Source organism: Choloepus didactylus, chromosome 1 (assembly GCF_015220235.1).
Source record: "Choloepus didactylus isolate mChoDid1 chromosome 1, mChoDid1.pri, whole genome shotgun sequence".
Classification (NCBI taxonomy): Eukaryota; Metazoa; Chordata; class Mammalia; order Pilosa; family Megalonychidae; genus Choloepus; species Choloepus didactylus.
Genome location: NC_051307.1, coordinates 185,987,411 through 186,012,684, shown reverse-complemented (window position 1 = coordinate 186,012,684; position 25,274 = coordinate 185,987,411). Strand labels below are relative to the sequence as shown.

The 25,274-nt window shown below is 38.0% G+C and overlaps 1 protein-coding gene across 15 annotated transcripts in view; it reads left to right on the top strand.

The window, feature by feature from the left end:
- CLASP2 (cytoplasmic linker associated protein 2) overlaps nt 1-25,274 on the top strand; it is a 279,413-nt gene that overhangs the window by 78,050 nt on the left and 176,089 nt on the right. For all 15 annotated transcript variants that reach the window (XM_037846856.1, XM_037846829.1, XM_037846847.1 and 12 more), the window contains 2 exons: nt 14,022-14,101; nt 21,941-22,033. In XM_037846856.1, coding sequence (XP_037702784.1) covers nt 14,022-14,101; nt 21,941-22,033 — 173 coding nt within the window. The remainder of the gene's footprint in view (nt 1-14,021; nt 14,102-21,940; nt 22,034-25,274) is intronic.

Sequence of the window (25,274 nt, the reverse complement as noted above, 5' to 3'; positions counted from 1 at the left end):
ATAATTTATTACCACCTTCCTCCTGCTCTTCCCTGGATGCTGCACAGTGTTCCTTTTTCCTATGGAGCTTCAAAATAGTTGTTTTAGACAGTCCCTGCCTGTTTAGTTGTTCTGGTAGAAACTCTGAGTCCTGGAGCTCCCTACTCCACCCTCTTCCCAACAGTCCTCCTGTTATTTTTTTTTTTAAGTTAAAATTTCTAACTTTGTTGCTGATGCATAATAATGAAATTGTTTTTGTATATTGATTTTATTGCCTTTCACCTTGCTAACAATTTTTAATTATTTATTTTGGGCTTTCTTTCTATACTGGGCTTCCACAAACTACAGCCTGACGGCCAAATATGGCTTTAGTATCTGGTTTTGTAAATAAAGTTTTATTGGAATGTAGCCACACTTATTTTTGGCAAAGAGTTCAGTAGTTGTCACAGAGACCATATGGCCCCTAAACATTATATATTTACTATTTGGCTCTTTAGTGAAAAAGTTTGCCGATTTCTAATCTAGACAATCATACCATATTTAAATAATGTTGGTTTTGTTTTCTTCATTATCATTGCATTTAATTTTTTTCCACTTGTATTCTTTAAAGTTACTTTCCTGGGTACATAATTTTAGATTGACAAAATGTACTTTCAAAACTTCATAGTTTTCAATGTAGTCTTATTGGTATCTACTGTTATTTGGGGAGTCTGTTGTTCAAATTGTTTTCCCTTTCTAGGTTATCTCTTTTTGTCTAAGGACTGTGTTTGTCTTTGGTGTTGTGAAGTTACACCACAAAGTTCTTAGTGTGAATTTCTTTTTATTATCCTTTTTGGGTTATGTTATACTTCATGAATCTGTAGATTCCTGGTTTTCACGCGTTTGGAAAATTCACAACCATTATCTCTCTTAAATATTGTCTTTCTGTTACCAGACAAAGGCAGTGGATTCTTTGCCCACTGCACTCAAATGACCAATTTCTGAGAGGATTTCAAAGAGAGAAAAAGTTTATTGCTAGGTGTGAAGCAGGAGAGCAGATGACCTATCAGCCCAAAAATCTGTCTCCCCAAACTGCGGTAATTCCTATAGTTTTATAGTATCAAAAGATGAGCAGATGTTAGGATAATGAGCACAATGGTGTCAGATAATATAATTAGAGGTGATGTTATTGAGCATGCACAGACTGACTACATGCTTAGTCACATTGTGTATGAAAGAAAATACCGGCCCTAATAAGGTGATGGGTGTGATTTTTAGTATTATATTGAGGTATGGTTCACTTGTAGGTTAAAGTCTAAGCTACTGTGCATGCCATGTGGGCCCATTTTGGTAAGATCCAGCTTTGGTAATCAAGATAACTTTGGAATTGGGGTCGATTATTTTGGGTTGACCCAAGGCCCTTCATTAATAAACATTAGGGGCTGTCTTTAGTGATCATAGGACTCCAAAGTCGAAAAACAGGATAAAATGGATACAAGTGAGGGTCAGTCACAAGGTTTTTACAATCACAAGGGCAGAAGATATAGGCTATACAGTAATTATCAGAGATCATGGCAGCTGGGTTACAGTTCACAGATTTCAGGTATTTCTTCTGTGTACTCTAAAAAACCAGAAAGAAAAAAGGAATATCTATTTAATGATTCAGTAATCATAATCATCCCTTAAATCCTAACTTCTTATTTACATTTCTTCTTTTCTATGTTTCATGCATTCCAGTTACATATATATTAGACCTTCTCATGTTGTTCTTCATAATTTTCTATATCTCTGATGGTTTTCATTTCCCTGGTTTTTGTCACTTTCTGGTTAATTAATTCAGGTGTATTTTCTAGCTCTCTTTTCTTCCAGTGTTTAACCCTTTAATAAAGGTTTTCACATATCAACAATTATTCAATTCAAGTCATTCCATTTTTCCCCCTAAATCCATCTGTTCATTACTAATGTCCTTTAATTGATTGGTTCTCTTTATGATTCCATCCTTTATTTCCTTAATCATTATATGTTACATGTGTTGTATAGTCTCTATTGGGCAGTTCTGAAATCTACAGTTAAAAATCCATTGTTTGTTTCCTGTGACTCTCAGTTCATAATAGTGTGCCTTCTTTGATTGTGAGCTCATTGCTTCATTGTGAGCTCATTGCTTGAGCTTAGTCAGTTGGAGGCCTATGAATCCAAATTGTGAATGTAGAAGCTTTTCTCCAAAGAAGATTGTTTTTGCTATAATGGGCATCACCAGCTCCTTCAGCCTTTCCTAAGCCTTGAGAATTCTAGGATACTCCTGGCTGCAGATTCTACTTTTGGATGGGAAGAGCTGCAATGTCACATTGTAAAAGGAGCCTGCATTCAGGAATGAGAGGACTTGTTGAGTCTATCCTTGTAAATAATCTATAGTGGTTTGCCTTCTGACCATAATAATATGCATGCCTCCAACATACAAAATACACTCATGGACAGCTCCCAGAAGTCGCATCCTCATTATAACAGCAGGCTTGAAGTTCATGCAGGTCTTGTGATCTGTAACAGTGTACACGCAGATGAGGGTCCTCTGGTATGGCTCCTCTCCATCCAGAGGCCTGTGAAATAAAAAGACAAGTTACCTGCCTCCCACATACCCAGCATATAGTGGTGGTACAGGAACAGGGTAACCATAATAGACACACTCATTCATAAAGAGAAGGAATCGGAAGTTCATAGTATTCACTAGTTTATACCATTTTTGAAATCCAGCCAGGCACCTGTTCTCAGGTTCCCCAATTATAGGGATTGTGAATATTCCTTTATGAGGCTTTTGTTCTGCTCTCTGAGTGTGATTTCCTAATCCATTGTTTTTCTCTGTTCTTGCTTCTGCCCTGGACTCTGGGCTCAGCCCTCAAAAGTCCTTTTTTCCTTTTGCATAAAAAATGTCTGGTTTGTAGCTGAATAATTTCTTAGCCTTTTTCCCTTATAAAGATGGGGATCCAGAAGGCTGTTACCATTTTAAACTGTCTCTTTTACTCCAAACTGTAGTGCTTTCAGTAGTACAAGTTTTATTAAAAAAAGATGGATTTTTTTAAATGAATTTCATTAAGGTTTACCCCTTATTTATCCCCATGTTATTTCTCCATCATTTGTCCTTCTTTTAATGCCGTCTCTTCATTGCAGTATGAGAATAATCTGCCCCTTTCTATCTCTGGGACTTTGTTCTCCTTTCTTCTGTATCTGAGAGATGTTACCTTTCCCTTTGCCTCCTTCACTTTTGTGCCCAACACTTCAGAAGCCTTATAAGTAGTTAAGCACTAAGTAGAACAAAATTTCTGTTTATACTTAAGATGCTTTTCTTAATCTGGGGGTATTTTTAAAATGTGCTCAGTGTGCTAGACTCTAGGTAGTAGCAAGTAGAAACCATGGTATCTCCTGAATGACAGTACCCTCCATTCCTCTCTCCCACCCCCCATTCCAAGTAGTTACCAGCTTGGGGTGAGCTCTAGAGCAGGGGGTCATCAAACTATAGTCCATTGATCAAATCCATCCAACCATCTGTTCTTCTTTTGCCCATGAACTAAAAATGTATTTTACATCTTCAAATTGTTACAAATACTCAAAAGAAAAGGAATATTTTATGATATTTGAAAGCTATGTGAAATTCAGATTTTACTGTCCATAAAGGAAGTTTTATTGGAACAAAGCCTCACTCTTTCGTGTATATATTGTTTGTGGTTATACTCACACTACAGTGGTTGAGTTGAGTAGTTATAGCAGAGATCGTATAGCCCACCAAATCTAAAAATATTTGCTATCTGGCCCTTTATAGAAAAGATTACTGGCATCTGTTCTAGAGAGGTTAGAGAACTGGGCAAGGCTCCTCTGTTCTGTTCTAGTCTGCTAATATCTTCTAGGATGGGTTTTTTTTTTTTTTTTCAATGCAGTTTTATTGAGATATATTCACACACCATACAGTCAACCGAAGTGTACAATCAGTTATTCACAGTATCATCATATAGTTGTGCATTTGTCACCACAATTTTTTGAACATTTTCATTACTCCAAAAAATAAAACTAAAAATAAGAATAAAAGTAAAAAAGAACACCCAAAATATCTCATACTCCACCCTCCCCCCCCCCCCGATTTTTCATTTACTTCTTGTTCCCTTTTTTCTATTCATCTGTCCATACACTGGATAAAGGGAGTGTGATTCACAAGGTTTTCACAATCACACAGTCACACTGTATAAGCTATATGGTTATACAATTGTCTTCAGGAATCCAGGGTATTGGATTACAGTTCAACAGTTTCAGGTACTTCCTTCTAGCTATTTTAGTACGCTGAAAACTAAAAAGGGTTATCTATATAATGCATAAGAATAACCTCCAGAATGACCTCTCAACACCATTTGAGATCTCTCAACCACTGAAACTTTATTTTGTTTAATTCCTCTTCCCTCTTTTGGTCAGGAAGTCTTTCTCCATGATGCCGGGTGCAGGCTCATCTCCAGGAGTCATGTCTCACGTTGCCAGGGAGGTTTACACTCCTGATTGTCATGTCCCATGTAGTTTACCTGCTTAGTGGGCTTAGAGACAGGCTACATCTGAGCAACAAAAGAGGTTCTCTGGGGGTGACTTTAGGGCACCATTATAAGTAGGTTTAGCCTCTCCTTTTCAGTAACAGGCTTCATAAGGGCAAGCCCCAAGATAAAGGATTTAGACTACCACAGTGGTAGTCCCCAATGCTTGGGAGAATTTTGGGAATTCCCTGGTGTGGAAGTTTAATGTTTCCACATTTTTCCTCAGGCCCTCAAGGGGGCCCTGCAAATACTCCTTACCCTCTGCCCAAACTACTCTGGGATGTATTGGGGTTTCACTATAACCTGAACAAACCTACCAGCTCTCACCCCCTACTCAAGGTTCCATGTAATTATGGTGTTTGAATAAACTGACCATTCAAGTTAACTTATGTAGCATGCCACAGAAAATATAGATTTTGCACCAAATAAACATCTCTTCCTTTGGTCTCACACTGAAGTTGAGGTTTTAAAACACAGTCAGTATCATCCTTTTCCCTTCAGTCTGATTTACCTTAGTTCTAATCAAGTCTCTTTTGTTCATATCTCCAATTGAAGTCTGATCTCTTTTTTCAGCTTCTTTAACATTTGCTGTATGTAGTAATGCTGACATTCATAGCTGCTGAACTCTGGCTTTTAGTGTCAGGTGTCACACAGATACCTGAAATTACAGGGCCGAACCAGGTGATACACAAACAACTCAGCGTCTCAGAATTTAGAGAGAACCATTACAACTCATGAATAGATGTGACTAATGTAAGAGCTTACAGTCTAGGAACCTTTACCATAAGCCTTCTCCTGATAACCTGTGGTCTCAGATTCAGTTCTCAGAGTTTGCACATTATAGTTAGTCCATATTAGTGAGGCATTATAATGTTTGTCTTTTTGATTCTCACTTATTTCACTCAATATACTGTCTTCAAGGTCCATTCACCTAGGTGCATACCTCAGAACTTCATTTCTTCTTGCCCTGCTTGGTACTCCATTGTATAGATACACCACAGTTTACCATTCTGTTTACCAGTCGACGTACCCTTAGGCCACCTCCATCCATTGAGAATCATGAATATGGCTGCCATAAACACCAGTGGGCAATGTCCGCTTAAGTCCCTGCTCTCAGTTCTTCCAAGTATATACCCAATAATGGAGTTGCCAGACCAAATGGCAACCCATAATTACCTTCCTGTGGAACCACCATACTGCCCTCCAACTGGGATGTGCCATTCTCCCTCCCTACCAACAGGGAGTAGGTACGTCACTCTCTCCACTTGTATCCTTCTGTTTATTTTTTAAACATTTTTATTCACACACCATACAATCCACCCTAAGTAAACAATCAATGATTCGCAGGATAATCATGTAATTATGCATTCACCACTACAATCTATAGGAGAACATTTCCATTTCTTTCCCAAAGAAAGAAGAAAAGGAGAAAAATGAAGAATAAAAACACAAAAAAAAAAGAAAAAGAAGAATAGAAGAAACCGCCACCATCACCAAGAATCCCATGTAACTCACTTACATCCCCCTCTTACAGACATTTAGCTTTGGTATATTGCCTTTGTTACAATTAATGGAAGCATCTTACAATGTTACCATTAATCATAGACTCTAGTTTGCATAGATTGTATTTTTTTCCCCTATACCATCCAGTTTTCAACAACTTGCAGTGTTGGTATGCATTTCTTCTCCCTCATTTAAAACATTCTTATATTTGTACATTTAATTACCATCACTGACCACTCTAGGTTTCACTAAGTTATACAATCCCAGTCTTTGTCTTCTATCTTTCCTTCTGTTGTCATATGTGCCCTTAGCCTTCCTCTTTCAAATGTACTTACACTCATCTTTGTTCAGAGTACTTACAATATTGTGTTACCATCATACACTATTATGCTATCCATTCCATTTCTGGATGTCTACAGTCGATCCTGTTGATCTTTCTGTAATCCTTCAGCATCAGTACCCAATCTCTAACTTCTTTCTATCTCCTGATAACCTGTGTTCTCAACTCTCAAATTTCACTTATCAAGGTTAGTCTATATTAGTGAATTCTTACAGTACCCCTACTGATCATCTTCTTTTCTACACTCTTCTCCAGACTTCCCTCTCCTGTCTTTTCCTATATGCCTGCAATGCTCCCTTTAGTACTTCTTGTAGAGCAGGTATTTTGTTCACAAACTCTCTCGGTGTCTGTCTGAAAATATTTTAAACTCTCCCTCATTTTTTTTTTCTTCTTTCCTTTTTTTTATCTTCATTTTATTGAGATATATTCACATACCATGCAGTCATACAAAACAAATCGTACGTTCGATTGTTCACAGTACCATTACATAGTTGTACATTCATCACCTAAATCAATCCCTGACACCTTCATTAGCACACACACAAAAATAACAAGAATAATAATTAAGGTGAAAAAGAGCAATTGAAGTAAAAAAGAACACTGGGTACCTTTGTCTGTTTGTTTGTTTGTTTCCTTCCCCTATTTTTCTACTCATCCATCCATAAACTAGACAAAGTGGAGTGTGGTCCTTATGGTGTTCCCAATCCCATTGTCACCCCTCAAAAGCTACATTTTTATACCATTGTCTTCGAGATTCATGGGTTCTGGGTTGTAGTTTGATAGTTTCAGGTATCTACCACCAGCTACCCCAATTCTTTAGAACCTAAAAAGGGTTGTCTAAATTGTGCGTAAGAGTGCCCACCAGAGTGACCTCTCGGCTCCTTTTGGAATCTCTCTGCCACTGAAGCTTATTTCATTTCCTTTCACATCCCCCTTTTGGTCAAGAAGATGTTCTCTGTCCCATGATGCCAGGTCTACATTCCTCCCCAGGAGTCATATTCCACGTTGCCAGGGAGATTCACTCCCCTGGGTGTCTGATCCCACGTAGAGGGGAGGGCAGTGATTTCACCTTTCAAGTTGGCTTAGGTAGAGAGAGAGGGCCACATCTGAGCAACAAAGAGGCATTCAGGAGGAGGCTCTTAGGCACAATTATAGGGAGGCCTAGCCTCTCCTTTGCAGCAGCCGTCTTCCCAAGGGTAAATCCTATGGTAGAGGGCTCAACCCATCAAACCACCAGTCCCCTATGTCTGTGGTCATGTTAGCAACCATTGAGATGGGGTAGGCCAATACCCCTGCATTCTCCACAGGCTCCTCAAGGGGGCTCTACATATTTTTTTCCTTTTTTTTTTTTAAAATCAACTGTATGGAAAAAAAAAAAAAACAACATACAATAAAAGAACATTTCAAAGAGACCATAACAAGGGAGTAAGAAAAAGGCAACTAACCTAAGATAACTGCTTTACTTCCAACATGTTCCTACTTTACCCCAAGAAAGTTACCTAATACAGCAACATTTCTGTGAACTTGTTCCTACTATATCCCTCAGAAATTAACAGACCATAGTCATTCCTGGGCATCCCCAGAGCGTTACATAGCTTATCTGTTCTTCTTGGATTATTGTTCCCCCTTCCTTAATTGCTCTCTATTGCTAGTTCCCCTACATTCTACATTATAAACCATTTGTTTTATATTTTTCAAAGTTCACATTAGTGGTAGCATAAAATATTTCTCTTTTTGTGCCTGGCTTATTTCGCTCAGCATTATGTCTTCAAGGTTCATCCATGTTGTCATATGTTTCACGAGATCGTTCCTTCTTACTGCCGTGTAGTATTCCATCGTGTGTATATACCACATTTTATTTATCCACTCATCTGTTGAAGGACATTTGGGTTGTTTCCATCTTTTGGCAATTGTGAATAATGCTGCTATGAACATTGGTGTGCAGATATCTGTTCGTGTCACTGCTTTCCAATCTTCCGGGTATATACCGAGAAGTGCAATCGCTGAATCGAATGGTAACTCTATATCTAGTTTTCTAAGGAACTGCCAGACTGACTTCCAGAGTGGCTGAACAATTATACAGTCCCACCAACAATGAATAAGAGTTCCAATTTCTCCACATCCCTTCCAGCAATTAGACAAAGCAATTAGGGCCATTAAGGAAAAGGCCACAGGGCAGAGAGATCAACTTTTCTTCGGGATTTGCATATGAGCCTCAGGGCCTGAGCTCTGCCCTTCCTGTTTCTATGTTCACCAATCCTCCAAAAATCCTTCGCTTTTATTTTGGAGTTTTTTGTGCTGTTTTTTTCTATTCCTGTCTCCTCTCTGCTGGGCTGGCTGCTCTCAGATTCTCTAGTGTCTGGTCTCAGTCTGTCTATGGTTGGAGTTTGGATCAGTAGAATGAGTTTCCAATAAGGGCTGCCACTGCAGTTCTCCCTTCTCCTTCCCAGAGCTGACAGCCCCTCCTCCCACGGGACTGAGCCTGGCAGGGAGGGGTGTGGGTCCCCTGGCCACAAAAGCTTACAGATTTCACTGATCTCAGCAGTTCCACGTTTTCATGAGTGTTGTATGAAGTATGCCCAAAGTCAGATTGCTCTGTGGTGTCCAGTCCATGCAGTTCCTGGCTTTCTACCTACTTTCTTGGAGGAGTAACTAAAACATACAGCTCACCAGTCTGCCATCTTGCCTCCCTCATTTTTGAAAGACAGTCTTGCCAGATAGAATTCTTGGTTGACAGTTTTTCTCTTTCAGTATCTTAAATATATCATACCACTGCCTTCTCGCTTCCATGGTTTCTACTGAGAAATCCTCACATAGGCTTATCAAACTTCTTTTGTATGTGATGGATTGCTTTTCTCTTGCTGCTTTCAGAATTCTCTCTTTATCTTTGACATTTGATAATTTGATTATTAAAGGTCTTGGAGTTGGTCTACTAAGATCTGTTTAGGGTGCAACGTGCTTCTTGGATCTGTAATTTTATGTCTTTCATAACAGTTGAGAAATTTTCAGTGATTATTTCCATTATTTTTTCTTCCCCTTTTCCGTTCTCTTCTCCTTCTGGGTTACCCATGACATGTATATTTGTGCCCTCCATGTTGTCATTCAGTTCTCTGAGATGCTGCTCATATTTTTCTATTCTTTTCCCTATTTGTTCTTTTGCGTTTAGGATTTCAGAGATATTGTCCTCTAGTTCCTGAATCCTTTCTTCTGCCTCTCCAAGTGTGCTATTGTATGTCTCCATTGTGTTTTTCATCTCTTCCATTGTGCCTTTCATTCCCATAATTTCTGCCAATTGTTTTTTCAAACTTTCAAATTCTTTCTTATCTTTGCCCAGTGTCTTCTTTATATCCTTCATCTCTTTTGCCATATCTCCCCTCAACTTTTTGATTTGATTTTTGAATTGATTTAGCATGTTTGTTTGAAGATCTTTAATTAGTTGTTTCAACTCCTGTATCTCATTTGAAGGGTAAGTTTATTCCTTTGGGCATATCTTCATTTTTTCTAGTGTGATTCATAATTTTTTGTTGTCTAGGCATCTGGTTTCCTTAATTACCCCAATCAGATTTTGCCAGAGCAGATGGGCCCATGTCTCAAAAGGAGGCTGTATTCAGTATCAGGTCTTGCTGAATGTGAGACCGAGCAGATTGTCAGACTTTCTTGTCCTCTAGATGCTGTGTTTTTCCTATCCTGCCCTGCAGGTGGTTGCTGTCAGTCCGCAGCTCCCCAAAGGCATAAAGAAGTGCGGTGCATTTAATTCTCAGTGAATCCTGTCCTGGCCAGGATCTGAAGGTGTCAGAAGCCAGGCTTAAGCTGTTTCTCTTCCACCCCCTCTCCCAGGCTCTGGGGTCTGAGTTCTCTGAGGGAGAGTTGCCATTTAAGCTTGGAGCCACCTGCCCCTTTTCTTAGAGAAGATAAGCCCTTTAGAGAATTTTCTTCTACACTTGAGTTTTTCTTTTGACTCTCTTGACTATCTTAACTCCACTCTTGCCTGGGTCAGTGCTGACAATTAAAAATGCCTGAGGCTTTCTCTAATGAGCTACTGAGAATGAGAGGAAAAAAAATGGAAAAAAGAATCCCCCCTTTCATTGCCAGTTCCCACTTGTACAGTTCACCAGGCAACAACTAGAGTTGGTACCAGATTCTTGATGCCCCTTTTCTTGGGACACAGCCCTATTCCAGCATTCTGTGCTCAGTGGACTCCAAAAGCCTCTGTTTTTATTTATTTATATGTTTTTTCCATCAGCCCCACTTCCTCTCTGCCAGGCGAAAGCTCTGGTTCCTTTCCTTCTTGCTCATGGTCTATCTGTGCTCTTAGCATGTATTCAGTAGTCCAAATTTATTAATTAAAACCACAGTTGGAACTTGGTTGAGCTACATTCCCTTGCTCCTGGCAGGGACTGCTTCTTTTTCCCATAGTGAAATTTTCCACCTCAGCCTGCTTTGTCAGTGGGGGTGGGTTGCTAGTGCCGCAGTTTGGGGAGCTTTACTTACAGTTCTATGCTGTGATCTGGTGTACAATGTGGGTTCGTTCAAGGATGTCCCCCCCCATCAGTTGTTCCAGACTATTTTCTAATTATTCCTGGCTATTTACTATTTGTTCTAGGGGACTACCTAAATTCCACACCTCCCTGTGCTGCCATCTTGCCCCGCCTCTGTAGCAGGTTTTTGACCCAGTTATATTTGCGGAAGCTTTAGTTATGTTGAAAGCCAGCATTGCTTTTTCCTTCTTTCCAGTGTCTGCTTGTGTTCCTGCTCTCACACTTATATTAGCTAACTGCTTCTTGGTTTGCACTATCTCCTTTTCTTGTAGTAATACTTTGCATTAGAACTCTTCTCCTGTGGGATCCATTCTCAATGCTGATGCTAAAAGTACTTTGTAGTATTTTTTTAGATGAACTTTAAAGCTATTTTGTAAAACGGGGTGAGATTGTGAAGTGAAACATTCAATTCAGTAGATTATTCTTCAATGAGGCAATCCTTTTTTTACTTTATTGTTCAGGAAACGAGACTAAGGTGAGAGCAAAACTAGTGTCTTAAAAGGCTTACTTATAGTACATACAAGAGATAAGCCAGGCTAGAAGAAGTAATTCATTATGTCCTAGGTCTTTACACCTTCCACATAGCAAGTATACTCCCATTAGCTTCGACTCTCCTTACACAAAGTGGTTCTCACAGGTAAACGTGAGGTCAGTTGGAGCTAACTATTCAAACCATGAAGACTCTTGTGAAATTTGGTAATGCCCATGTTCAGGTTACAGACCAAGTTATCACACCTGATGTAGCCATAGCAATATTTGTAGGTTTTCTACTCTGTAGCTTCTGTGGGACTTTAAAAGCCATTAAATCCCACCCCCTGCCTCCATCCCCCACCCCACCTCACTTATTTGACCTTGCTCATAAGACAGAGCTCACTGGATAATAAAGGCACTATGATTAAAGTGAATTGTGACTTTTAGAGTCAGTCTTTCCTATGTGTGTCCTTGGTCAACATTTTCTGGCCTTATTTGAGATTTATTCAGATGCTGTAAATTCTCTTGAAGGTTTTTGAGCTTCTATTTGTGATTGGTAGGTTAGCCTGTATGTTGCAGGTAATATTCTGTTCTATGTATGGTGTTTCTTGTAAACTGCTAATATTTTGGTAATTCTTCAAACTTATCCCCACTACAGTATTCTGTTTCCTTTATAAAACTTCCTGTCTCCCACACTTCAGAGCACTAAGGTGGTAACTGGCTTATGCCCTTGTACACTTGTGCACTTCTTCTCCACCAGTTGTGTTCTCCCAGATTTTGTTCTCAAATTTGCCTAATGGTTGCTCTTGTTACTTAAACAAAGTAACTTGCATGGAAGTGGTATTATAAATGACCAAATTGTGAATATGGAAAGAAAGTTGTTTTTATGAAAACTGTGAGGAATGTTTAGGAACTACTTCTTAGGGACAAGTCCCTAAAGAAATTACTGTCAGGTGACCTTGTATTAGGGATCCACAGTTGAAAACAGTAACCCTATATCAAGAAATTTGCAAATGAATGCACATTCTAAGATGTTTAATTAAAATAATATTGTTAAGCTATGTATCTTATTTTTTGTCTCAGAGTTTTAACTGATTACTTTCAGTTATTCAGTTAGCTATGAGGACTGATCATGGGATTGGAGATGAGAGTACTTCTTGGTAGTTTGATTGATTTACCCAATCTCAGAGTCTGACATATTTGTCATTTTATTGTTTGCTTTTCTTTTGTATGTATTTGTGTGTGCTAAGAATTCTCTCCCTTTTTAAACTCGTAATTTTTATGATTGTTTAGTTTTTCATAATTTATTTTCCTCCAAGTATTTTGGAATGTTTGTTTATAAATGTGTGTGTGTGCTTTTTTAATATTATGGTAAAACATGTATAACATAAAATATTCCATTTTAACCAATTTTAAGTGTACTGTTCAGTGGCATTAATTACATTTATAATGTAAAGCTACTGTTGCTACCACCATCCATTATCAAAACTTTTTCATTACTCCAGGTGGAAACACCCCACTCTTCCTTCCCTGTAGCCCTTGTATACAACCTCTAATCTACTTTCTATTCCATGCACTTTTCTAGTCTAGATTTTTCATATAAGTGGAATCATAAAATATTTGTTTTTTTGTTTCTGGTTTATTTTGCCTAGCATAATGTTTTCAAGATTCAGCCATGTTGTAGCATGTATCAGAACTTCATTCCTTTTTATGACTGAATAAGATTTTGTCATATGTATATACCACATTTTGTTTATCCATTCATCTGTTGATGGACCCTTGGATTTTTCTACCTTTTGGCTATTGTGAGTAATGCTGCTATAAGTTTTGGTGTACAAATATCTGCTTGAGTCCCTGTTTTCAGTTCTACCTAGGAGTGGACTTGTTGGGTCATATAGTAGCTCTGTTTTTAACTTTTTGAGAAAGTATGTGCTTATTTTTACTTTAAAAAAATATATAAAAACACAAGTTGGCCATGGGTATGTCTTCAAGTTCCCCAGCTTTCTGTAGTCACCCATTCTTAAAATTCCAAGTTAAAGTAGACAAGGAACCTAGCTGAGGACTCCAGACAGCTCCAGAATCTCTGGGAGTCCTGTTTGGAAACTATTTAACAAAAATCAATGCTAATGGGTGAAGAATACCATCATTTGGTTTGAGATTATTGGGATAGATTAACAAAATTTTGGATCCTTCACATTATTGAGAAAAAAAAATCTAAGAAATAACTTTGTAATTTATTTACTCATATTTATTTGAATTTTTTTTAGTAAGCATGCATTCATTCTCACTTCAGTTCATTAAATTTATTGTCATTCCTTTTAATTCATCATTTTGTATTGCCTTACAACTTTATGTTATACTATTCTGTGGTCTTTCTCTTATTGCTGTTAAAATGCACATATAAAGATAGTTTGAATTTTGCCACCAATCTAGCCCTAGTTCCTTAGAGAGAGTTGATCAACTACCATTAAGTATTGTGACTTTTCTGAAGGCTAGAGTTGTTTTTTTTTTAATGCTTTCTTTTAAAATGGAATGTCCTTCAAAATTATGTCTTTCTTGAGATTGAAAGGGCTATATTTTTCACTTTGCCCTTAGTGCTAAAAATCTTAAAAATAGACTTTGAAAAATAAATTTCCTTTTAATTAACAGGTGCTTCTAAGGAGGGAGGTGCTGGAGCAGTTGATGAAGATGATTTTATAAAAGCCTTTACAGACGTCCCTTCTATTCAGGTAAAGGCACCAGTATAATAGCACTCTCTGTGTGTATTGTTCCTTTACTTGATTCTTCTTTTCTTACATTGCTACATAAATTAAATATTTTAGTTACTATTATCAAGCTGTTATTTGTTGGTACAATTAGATTTTCAAGTGATTTTTTCAGTGAGAATGAAATTAAATTAAATCCATACAGTTGGATCACATTGCATTGCATTGTCTAATTTAAAGTTCAAATTCTTGAACTACTGTTTTTTTTTTAAACCCAGAGAAATTTGGGAGACTAGCTGAAAATACGAATTTGGAAGTCATTCACGTAGAGGTAATTGAAGTAGTCAAGTGGACATATCCATAAATAAGAGTAGTATTTCTGTGTTTTCAGAATTCATATAAATGGTAAATTGTATATTACATTTTGCAACTTGATTTATCACTCAATTTTTTAAAAAATATTTTTCACATTGTCAGATTTATGACACTAGTTGATTTCGATTAATAGATGATATTAACCTGTTGTATGAACAGACCACAGTTCATTTATCTATTCTTTTGTTAATAGACATTTAGGTTGTTTTTAAACCCTTTTGTTGTTTCACACCATGCTACAATGAAGATTCTTGTACATATGTCCTTGACTCTGTAAGAGTTTCTTTAGGGTGTAAACATAGGAGTGGAATTGCACAGTTACAATCTTCGGCTTTACTAGATGTTACTCTGTAGGGTGGTTGTACCAGTTTAAACTACAAGAAGTGTGTGATAGTTCTCACTTCTCTACATTCTTGCCAAGGCTTGATGCTGTCACTCAAAATATTGTTTTCAATATAATGGAAATGAATGTTGAATATTCTTTAGTATGTTTATTCAAAAATATCTCACATTGCTACTTGCAAACTATGTTGACTGCTCTCTGAAAGGAAAAGTTGCCCTTTAAGCTATTTAACTTACTTATGAGATCTTAAAAAGTTGTGATAAAGCTTTAGAAACTTTCCTGATTTGATTGTTTTTTGCTTCTTATTAATTGAAATACATTTTTCTCATTCTAAGGTATTTATCTTTTTAAATGAAAAGTAAAACATACCCCCCCACTTCCTTTTATATTTTATAAGCTTTTCATATATGAGGGAAAGATCAGCATTGGAGTAGCAACTAGGAAAATTTACTGGACTTGAACATTTTCCACTGTTCAGTGACTTGTGCCAGACTAGTCATATCATAGTATAAGTGAAGCCAATGGCTACTCCACTCTGTGAGGGGGGAAAAATGGTTTCATGGCTATCCATTGCTTTCTTTCAACAAGCCCTCCGCTTTCACCCCCAGTCCTTCACCTTCTATATATTCCATACCTTCTGTTGTGTCCTCTGGGACACCTGTTTCATAAATAGCAATTCTTCTAAATCTTTAAACTCAATTTTTGATCGTCCCTTCAACACTCTTAACTTAATTAAAACCTGTTTATTTCTTGATGTTCCTTAAAGTGGAAGGTGTTTATTACTCTTAACCCACATGCCCTCAGTGATTGATAGTGGGTTTATTGTTCTTAATCTTATCACCTCTTGGTGACCATTATTCATACACCCACTTACATGAAGTTCATGCTCTCTGACCAGCCTCCATGTTGTTGTCTTACACTGACCTGCACAACATTCCACAGTTGCTTGGGTTTGAATCCCAGCTCTGCCACAATAGCTGTATAACCTTGAGCAAGTTACTTAACCCTCTACACTTCAGTTTCCTCATCTTAAAATAGGAATATTGACTCAGGGGTTTGTTGTGAGGATGAAATGTTAAATTATGGGTAAAGTGCATGGTAAGCCTGTTTAGCTACTATTATTATTACTCTAATATTAATAGTTAATTTTATTTACACAGTCTTGACTTCACTTTCCATTTGGATGACCTGTAAGTTTATTGACCTCTTCTTTTTAACCTTAGTATCTACTTCATGGTCCATACTGGATTTTAATGTCACCTATTATATGTTACTACTCTGCTTCCGGAGTCATTAATTGAAGCATCTTATTCTCTTACTGACCATTATCTCCTTGCTTTTTCAACTGCTAGTAGCTTTGACAAACTACTCTCCATGATTTCAAGGATCTTCAGTCCATTGCCTTTTCTGTGCTCTCTAACTCATCATTTCTCACTTCTACTTTCCTTCTCAACTAAGCTTTGATATTACGGGTTCTTTCAGTAAGATAGGACATAATATATTAAAATCCCCTTATTGCTCTGATTTTTTTTTTTAACATCTATTTAGCAGCACGTTAACTCTGGGTGATCCCAACTCTGCTTTCTCTGCACCCATGGCCCAGAAACACTACTGCTGGTAAAAGTCACATGTTGGGACGTAGGCTTTTTAGTGGAACTCACCTAAAATGGGCCCTCGACAATCTAACATCCTTACTATGTTTCTGTGGTCGTTACTTCTCCACTTTCTTAAGCTATAGGAGGTATTTCTTTCCTATACAGTCATCAACTTGCCTCTCCTCTCAGTATATGGCCTTGACTCTTACTTCTACTAAATGGTCACCATCAAATGGGAATGCCATTTTTCTGCTACATCTTTCTCTACTGTGCATTCCTTCTGTTTTGTTGCTCCTTCTGCAAATGCCAGCACCTCTGCCACTGCTCTGAAGCCTTACTTCCTGCCTTCTCAGCAGATTTACACAGTCAGTGATCTTGTGTGGGTTCAAATTTTCGTTCTTTTCTGGAACCTTCCCATGGCTGATAAACATACCTGGGTTCCTATATTTAAAAAAAAAAAAAGAAAGAAAGAAAAACTCTTACTGGACTCCATATCCTCCAAATGTTGTTCTGGATATTTTGTCCTTCACAGTTAACCTTTCCAAAAGAGTTGTCTATATTTGCTGTTTCTATAGCTTCACCTGTCATTCACCTTGTCCCACTCCTTTCCAGCTTCTTCCTTTATGGACATACGTCTCAACGAGGTCACTTGTCATCTTCTTTTCTGTCTCCCTCGCTACTGAGCATTTGAGAACAGGTTGCACACATCATACTCCTTGAACAGCTAATACGTCCATGTGTATTTCCTACAAACCAGGTTATTTTAAGTACAGTTATCAAATTCAGGAAAGCATTGATATAAAGCTTACATTCTATATTCTAACTTCTTATTTCCCAATAATGTCCTTTTGAGCCTTTTCTCTTTTTCTTAGATCCCATTCAATATTAAGTATTGCATTTAACTGTCATTAGCTCTTCAGTTTCTCTCTGTTTCTTTGTATTATATATTTCTTTATGTTATATATACAACATAAACTTCCATCCCACCCCTCCTAAGCATACCATTCAGTGGGATTAATCACGTTCACAATGTTTTAGTATCCTTACTACCATCCATTACTGTAATTTTCCCTTTACCACAAACAGAAACCCATTCTGCATTAACTCCCCATTGCCCATGCCCTCTATCCCTGGTAACCTGTAGTCTACTTTCTATCTCTGTGAGTTAGCATTTTCTCTGATATTTTCTTTCTGGTTAGCATGGGGGTTAAATTTAAGTTCCTAAGTTTATAACAGTCTTGTTTGCTTTAATATGAGCTTAACATCAATAGCATACACAACCTATACCCCTCTGTTCCCCCCTCCTTTGTGTAGGTCTTCTCACAAATTATGTATTTTTACATTATGAATCCGAAATCATTGATTTATCATTACATTATATGTGTTTGCCTTTTAGATACTTTAGGAAGTAAAAAATGGAGTTATAAATTAAAACACAATAGTACTAGTATTTCCATTTATCCAAATCATTATCTTTATCAGAGATCCTTATTTCTTCATATGACTTAGTCAATTGTCTAGTGTTGTTTCCTATCAACCTATAAAATTCCCTTTAGCCTTTCTTGTGCAGGTGATCTAGTGGTGATGAACTCTCTCAGCTTTTTTTTAAATCTGGTATTGTCTTAATCTCTCCCTTATTTTTGAAAGACAGTTTTGCCAGGTATAGAATTCTTGCTTGGCAGGTATTTGTTGTCAATACTAAATATGTCATACCAATGCCTTTTTGCCTTCATTGGTGTCTGATAAGAAATCAGCACTTAATCTTATTGAGGCTCCCCTGTATGTGACACACTGCTTCTCTCTTATGGCTTTCAGAATTCTCTCTATCTTTGGCATTTAACAGTTTGTTTATAACATGGCACAGTGTGGGTCTTTGGGTTGATCCTGTTTGGAGTTCATTGAGCTTCTTGGATGTGTATATTCATGTCTGTTGTCAAATTTGGGAAGTTTTCAGCCAGTATTTCTTTGAATATTCTCTTTGCCCCCTTTTCTCTTTCTTCTCCTTTTGGAACTCTGACAAGGTGTATGTTGGCATGCTTTAAGGTGTCCCCTAGGTTCCTCGGGCTCTGCTTACTTTTCTTTGCTGTTCTTTCTGCTCCTCAAACGAGATGATTTCAATTTTCTTATCCTCAAGTTGACTGATTCTTTTTCTCCACCAGTCCAATCTGCTTGTTTGAACCCCTTAGGGAACTTTTTAATTTTGTTACGGTGGTTTTCAAAGCTCTGTTTGGTTCCTTTTCATAATTTCCAATTCTATTGGTATTCTCTTTGTGTTCATCTGTCATTTTCCTTATTTCCTTTAGTTCTTTGAACATGTTTTCCCTTAACTCTTTGAGCACATTTAGGATCTTTTTTTGTTGTTGTTGGTAAGTCTTTGCCTAGGATGTCCCGGGTCTGGTCTTCTTCATTGATGGTTTCTAATGCTTTAGTCTTCTCCTTTATCTGGGCTACTGCTTCCTGTTTTTTTTTTTGTATGTTGTATAATCTTTTGTTGAAACCTGGACTTTTGATATTTTAATATGTATTGCTGGAATTTAGACTCAGGCATCTGGTCCTTAAGCTTGAATCCAGCAGTATTATGCCAGAGCTTTCCTTAGATGCCAGGAGGTACCAAAAGAAAAAAATTAGAAAAAAAAGGAAAAGGAAACACCTTTCCCAGTCTTTGCAGATTTATCTGTGTGTGTGCTTTAGGTCAGAGCTTATCCATACAATGAGTTTACAGAATAGCTCCAGGCCAAAGCATAGGGACCACCCTAATCCTTTCTGTACTTGAGTCTTGTCTTAGGCATGTGCATGTGGCCCTGGGAATTTCCCTGTTTACATAGATATAAATGTCCTTCCCTAGGGAACAGTTTCTTCATGATCTTCAGCACTGCACTGTATATCCTACAGCCAAGAATCCCTTGCCCACTGTTCCGGTTTGCTAATGCTGTCATTATGCAAAATACCAGAAATGGATTGGCATTTATAAAGGGGGTTTATTTGGTTACAAAGTTACAGTCTGAAGGCCATGAAAATGTCCAAATGAAGGCATCAACACAGTGTACCTTCCCCGAAGGAAGGCCAGTGGCATCTGGAAAACCTCTGTCAGCTGGGAAGGCACATGGCTGATGTCTGTTGATCCCAGGTTGTGTTCCAGCTCCACTCTTAGCTCCTGGGCCTTCCTCAGAGTGTCTGTCTTGGCTGCAGCTGCTCTGTATCTGGGCCTGTGTGGCTCTTTTTATTTTATTTATTTATTTATTTATTTTTTAATCTTCATTTTATTGAGATATATTCACATACTACGCAGTCATACAAAACAAATCGTACATTCGATTGTTCACAGTACCATTACATAGTTGTACATTCATCACCTAAATCAATCCCTGACACCTTCATTAGCACACACACAAAAATAACAAGAATAATAATTAGAGAGAAGAAGAGCAATTGAAGTAAAAAAGAACACTGGGTACTCTGTCTGTTTGTTTCCTTCCCCTACTTTTCTACACATCCATCCATAAACTAGACAAAGTGGAGTTTGGTCCTTATGGCTTTCCCAATCCCATTGTCACCCCTCATAAGCTACATTTTTATACAACTGTCTTCGAGATTCATGGGTTCTGGGTTGTAGTTTTGATAGTTTCAGGTATCCACCACCAGCTACCCCCAATTCTTTAGAACCTAAAAAGGGTTGTCTAAAGTGTGCGTAAGAGTGCCCACCAGAGTGATCTCTCGGCTCGTTTTGGAATCTGCCACTGAAGCTTATTTCATTTCCTTTCACATCCCCCTTTTGGTCAAGAAGATGTTCTCCGTCCCACGATGCCGGGTCTACATTCCTCCCCAGGAGTCATATTCCACGTTGCCAGGGAGATTCACTCCGCTGGGTGTCTGATCCCACGTAGGGGGGAGGGCAGTGATTTCACCTTTCAAGTTGGCTTAGCTAGAGAGAGAGGGTGTGTGGCTCTTTTTAAAGTACTCCAGGGATCCAATAAAGACCCACCGTGAATGGGTGGGGCAACACCTCCATAGAAATAATCCAATGAAAGGTCTTGCCCACAGTTGATTGAGTCACATCTCCATGGAAACACTCAATCAAAGGATTCCAACCTAGTTAACACGAATACATCTGCCCCCACAGATTGCATCAAAGAACATGGCATTTTGGGGGACATAATACATCCAAACTGACACACCCACGGTAGCATGACTTGACTGCTCTCCTACAGCATTCTGTAGGAGAGTTCTGTGAGCTGCCTTCTCTATGCGGGGCAAGTTCTGGGATGGTGAGTCCCACAGGCCACTACCAGACAAATTGGGTCAGAAAAACACGCTCCTGGTTTGTCTGCTCCCTCCAAACCAGGACCAGGGATCTCACCACTCTGTGCTGAGTTGATGAGGAGTAGGACAAGGGCCAACCAGGGTGCCACAAGATCATACTATTATGTAGTAGCCTTTTTCTTGATTTAGTGCTTGCCCCGTTACTGCAATCTTGTAACTGTTTTCTGGAGCTTTCAGAAAGATGTTTCTGCCTACTCTTGCTGGTTGTTCAAAGCTTCTGGGGAAGGACAGAGCCCCAAAGCTTCTCATTCCACCATCCTGATTAGAGGGGAGCCTGTTTTTATTAATTAGGATATTTGTATATTGTTTTTAAATTACAAAGCACTTTAAGTGTTTATTTGAAATTACTCATTATAGCAAAAGTGATAATAGTTAAGAGAGAAAGACAAAGCATTTTATTTTAATATTGTCTATGATGTATTTCTTTTCTCCATACACACCAGCATGATAGGATGGGAAATAATTTTAATATTTAAAAGTTATTTTAAAAACAAAGGCAGGCCTCCCCCCTACGTGGGATCAGACACCCAGGGGAGTGAATCTCCCTGGCAACGTGGAATACGATTCCCGGGGAGGAATGTAGACCTGGCATCGTGGGACGGAGAACATCTTCTTGACCAAAAGGGGGATGTGAAAGGAAATGAAATAAGCTTCAGTGGCAGAGAGATTCCAAAACGAGCCGAGAGGTCACTCTGGTGGGCACTCTTATGCACACTTTAGACAACCCTTTTTAGGTTCTAAAGAATTGGGGTAGCTGGTGGTGGATACCTGAAACTATCAAACTACAACCCAGAACCCATGAATCTCGAAGACAGTTGTATAAAAATGTAGCTTATGAGGGGTGACAATGGGATTAGGAAAGCCATAAGGACCACACTCCACTTTGTCTAGTTTAGGGATGGATGAGTAGAAAAATAGGGGAAGGAAACAAACAGACAAAGGTACCCAGTGTTCTTTTTTACTTCAATTGCTCTTTTTCACTCTAATTATTATTCTTGTTATTTTTGTGTGTGTGCTAATGAAGGTGTCAGGGATTGATTTGGGTGATGAATGTACCAGTATGTAATGGTACTGTAAACAATTGAAAGTACGATTTGTTTTGTATGACTGCGTGGTATGTGAATATATCTCAATAAAATGAAGATTAAAAAAAAAAAACACAAAGGCAGGATTTTGATGGTGTTTATGGCAAGAAATATTAATGTTATAATTCTGAATCTCTTCTTTAAGATCTACTCTAGTCGAGAACTTGAAGAAACATTAAATAAAATCAGGGAAATTTTGTCAGACGACAAACATGACTGGGATCAGCGTGCCAATGCAGTAAGTGTTTTTTTCTTCTTCTTATCCTTTCTCTCTTTTTTTCTTTCTTCTGTTTAAAAGCATCAAAGTTGAGTAGTAGTACTACTATCGTCTAGTGTCTGGTTATGAAATGGAGAATGTGTTAGGTAAGATTTCTTTCTATAAAACATTGAAATATTGTTGGACATAAAATGGCCTGGCATTTTCTGATTAAGGGTCAGTTTTCACTCTATTTTTGTTGATCACATGGAACTCATGCCACCCATTTGTTAGCCTCTCCAAATGTGCTACTTGTTGGACTAGGAAAGCAGGTGCTAGGAGCTTCCTTGTGGGGTCAAGGCCTTGGCATCTCTGTGGGATTACATAGTTGCTTATTAGGATCATTCCCAATTCACATGTTTACCAGTAAAGCAGTTCACATTACCTCCTTATGCTGAATATTTCATCGTACTGAAATAAATTCTCAACAGTGTGTCCTTTTGTATAGTTTTTTTTTTTTCTTTCACAAATCTGTCTTTGAGTATAATGAGTATTTCTCACCTATGATTTAAAAAAAAAAAAGGTATGGTATTCTTGAATTAATAATATTTAACTTTAATTCCTTGAGGAAAACATTTGATAAATATTTAAATAATATTAGCATTGACAAAGAATATGTATTTTAAAGTTCGTGAATTTGTCATATTTACATCTGAGGTACCAAAGGAGTACCTAAGAGTCCTCAAGAAGCCAGAGAATAGGTTCCCTTTGAAGACTCCCTTCTACTCTGGGAGCTCCCAATCTAGCTGCCATGAAAATCTGCTTTTTCATTAATTAGATCAGATATGGCCTTTGATTCTATGAACAAAAGATAATTTTTTGGTTTCTCTTTGACAGGAGGTCTGCATATCTTAAAATGTCAAAATACTGTTTTTAGCAGAGAATTTGTTGCTCCCAATTTGAAGTATGGTTTATTATACTTCAGTTTTGAGACTAGTCAAGGGTGATCTGTGAAGCATGACATATTAAATGTTGTTAGTATGAAACATGAACTTTGTACTAGTAGGCTTTTTTTTGTTTTACTTTGAAACTACCCTTTTGGAAAAAGCAGTGCCCTTTTAATCTTTTTTTTTTTTTTTTTAATTAGCGAAATGACACAGGCTCATGCCAATAAATGAAACAATGCGGAAGATTACTTTAAAAAAATTAATCATTTTCTCCCTATTAAGAAAACAAATGTTTTCATTTTGGAGTATGTCATTTTCTTTGTATATGTATTCAAGCGTGTATCATTAAGTATATTAATCAGGGTTCTCTAGGGAAACAGAATGTCCAAGTTGACACATGAATCTAACCATCACAATAAGATAAGCACATTTGTTCCCACCCCTTTTATAAAAACAAATGGGTGAATTGCTTTTCTCTTGCTGCTTTCAGAACTTGCTCCTTCTCTTCTGTGTTTGATAGTGTGATCAGTATATGTCTCGGAGTGGGTTTATTTGGATTTATTCTATTTGGAGTTCGCTGTGCATTTCTGATTTGTGTATTTATGTTGTTCAGCTTCACTAGCTATTAGAGAGATGCAAATTAAGACCACAATGAGATACCATCTAACACCGGTTAGAATGGCTGCTATTAAACAAACAGGAAACTACAAATGCTGGAGGGGATGTGGAGAAATTGGAACTCTTATTCACTGTTGGTGGGACTGTATAATGGTTCAGCCACTCTGGAAGTCAGTCTGGCAGTTCCTTAGAAAACTAGATATAGAGTTACCATTCGACCCAGCGATTGCACTTCTCGGTATATACCCGGAAGATCGGAAAGCAGTGACACGAACAGATATCTGCACGCCAATGTTCATAGTAGCATTATTCACAATTGCCAAAAGATGGAAACAACCCAAATGTCCTTCAACAGATGAGTGGATAAATAAAATGTGGTATATACACACGATGGAATACTACGCGGCAGTAAGAAGGAACGATCTCGTGAAACATATGACAACATGGATGAACCTTGAAGACATAATGCTAAGCGAAATAAGCCAGGCACAAAAAGAGAAATATTATATGCTACCACTAATGTGAACTTTGAAAAATATAAAACAAATAGCTTATAATGTAGAATGTAGGGGAACTAGCAGTAGAGAGCAATTAAGGAAGGGGGAACAATAATCCAAGAAGAACAGATAAGCTATTTAACGTGCTGGGGATGCCCAGGAATGACTATGGTCTGTTAATTTCTGATGGATATAGTAGGAACAAGTTCACAGAAGGGTTGCTATATTATGTAACTTTCTTGGGGTAAAGTAGGAACATGTTGGAAGTTAAGCAGTTATCTTAGGTTAGTTGTCTTTTTCTTACTCCCTTGTTATGGTCTCTTTAAAATGTTCTTTTATTGTATGTTTGTTTTCTTTTTAACTTTTTTTTCATACAGTTGATTTAAAAAAGAAGGGAAAGTTAAAAAAAAAAAAAAAAGGAAAAAAAACAAAAAACAAATGGGGAGGCGGGACAAGATGGCAGACTGGTGAGCTGTAAGTTTTAGTTACTCCTCCAGAAAAGTAGGTAAAAAGCCAGGAACTGCGTGGACTGGACACCACAGAGCAATCTGTCTTTGGGCATACTTCATACAACACTCATGAAAATGTCGAACTGCTGAGATCAGCGAAATCTGTAAGTTTTTGCGGCCAGGGGACCCGCGCCCCTCCCTGCCAGGCTCAGTCCCGTGGGAGGAGGGGCTGCCAGCTCCGGGAAGGAGAAGGGAGAACTGCAGTGGTAGTCTTTCTCGGAAACTCATTCTACTAATCCAGACTCCAACCATAGATAGACTGAGACCAGACACCAGAGAATCTGAGAGCAGCCACCCCAGCAGAGAGGAGACAGGCATAGAAAAAAAAAAAAAAATAACACGAAAAACTCCAAAATAAAAGCAGAGGATTTTTGGACTTCTGGTGAACACAGAAAGGGGAAGGGCGGAGCTCAGGCCTTGAGGCGCATATGCAAATCCCGAAGAAAAGCTGATCTCTCTACCCTGTGGACCTTTCCTTAATGGCCCTGGTTGCTTTGTCTATTAGCATTTAAATAACCCATTATTTGTCTGAGGAGGGCCCTTTTTTTTTTTTTTTTTTTTTTTTAATCCTTTTTTCCTTTTCTAAAACAATTACTCTAAGAAGCCCAATACAGAAAGCTTCAAAGACTTTCAATTTGGGCACGTCAAGTCAAGAGCAGAACTAAGAGAGCTCTGAGACAAAAGGCAATAATCCAGTGGCTGAGAAAAATTC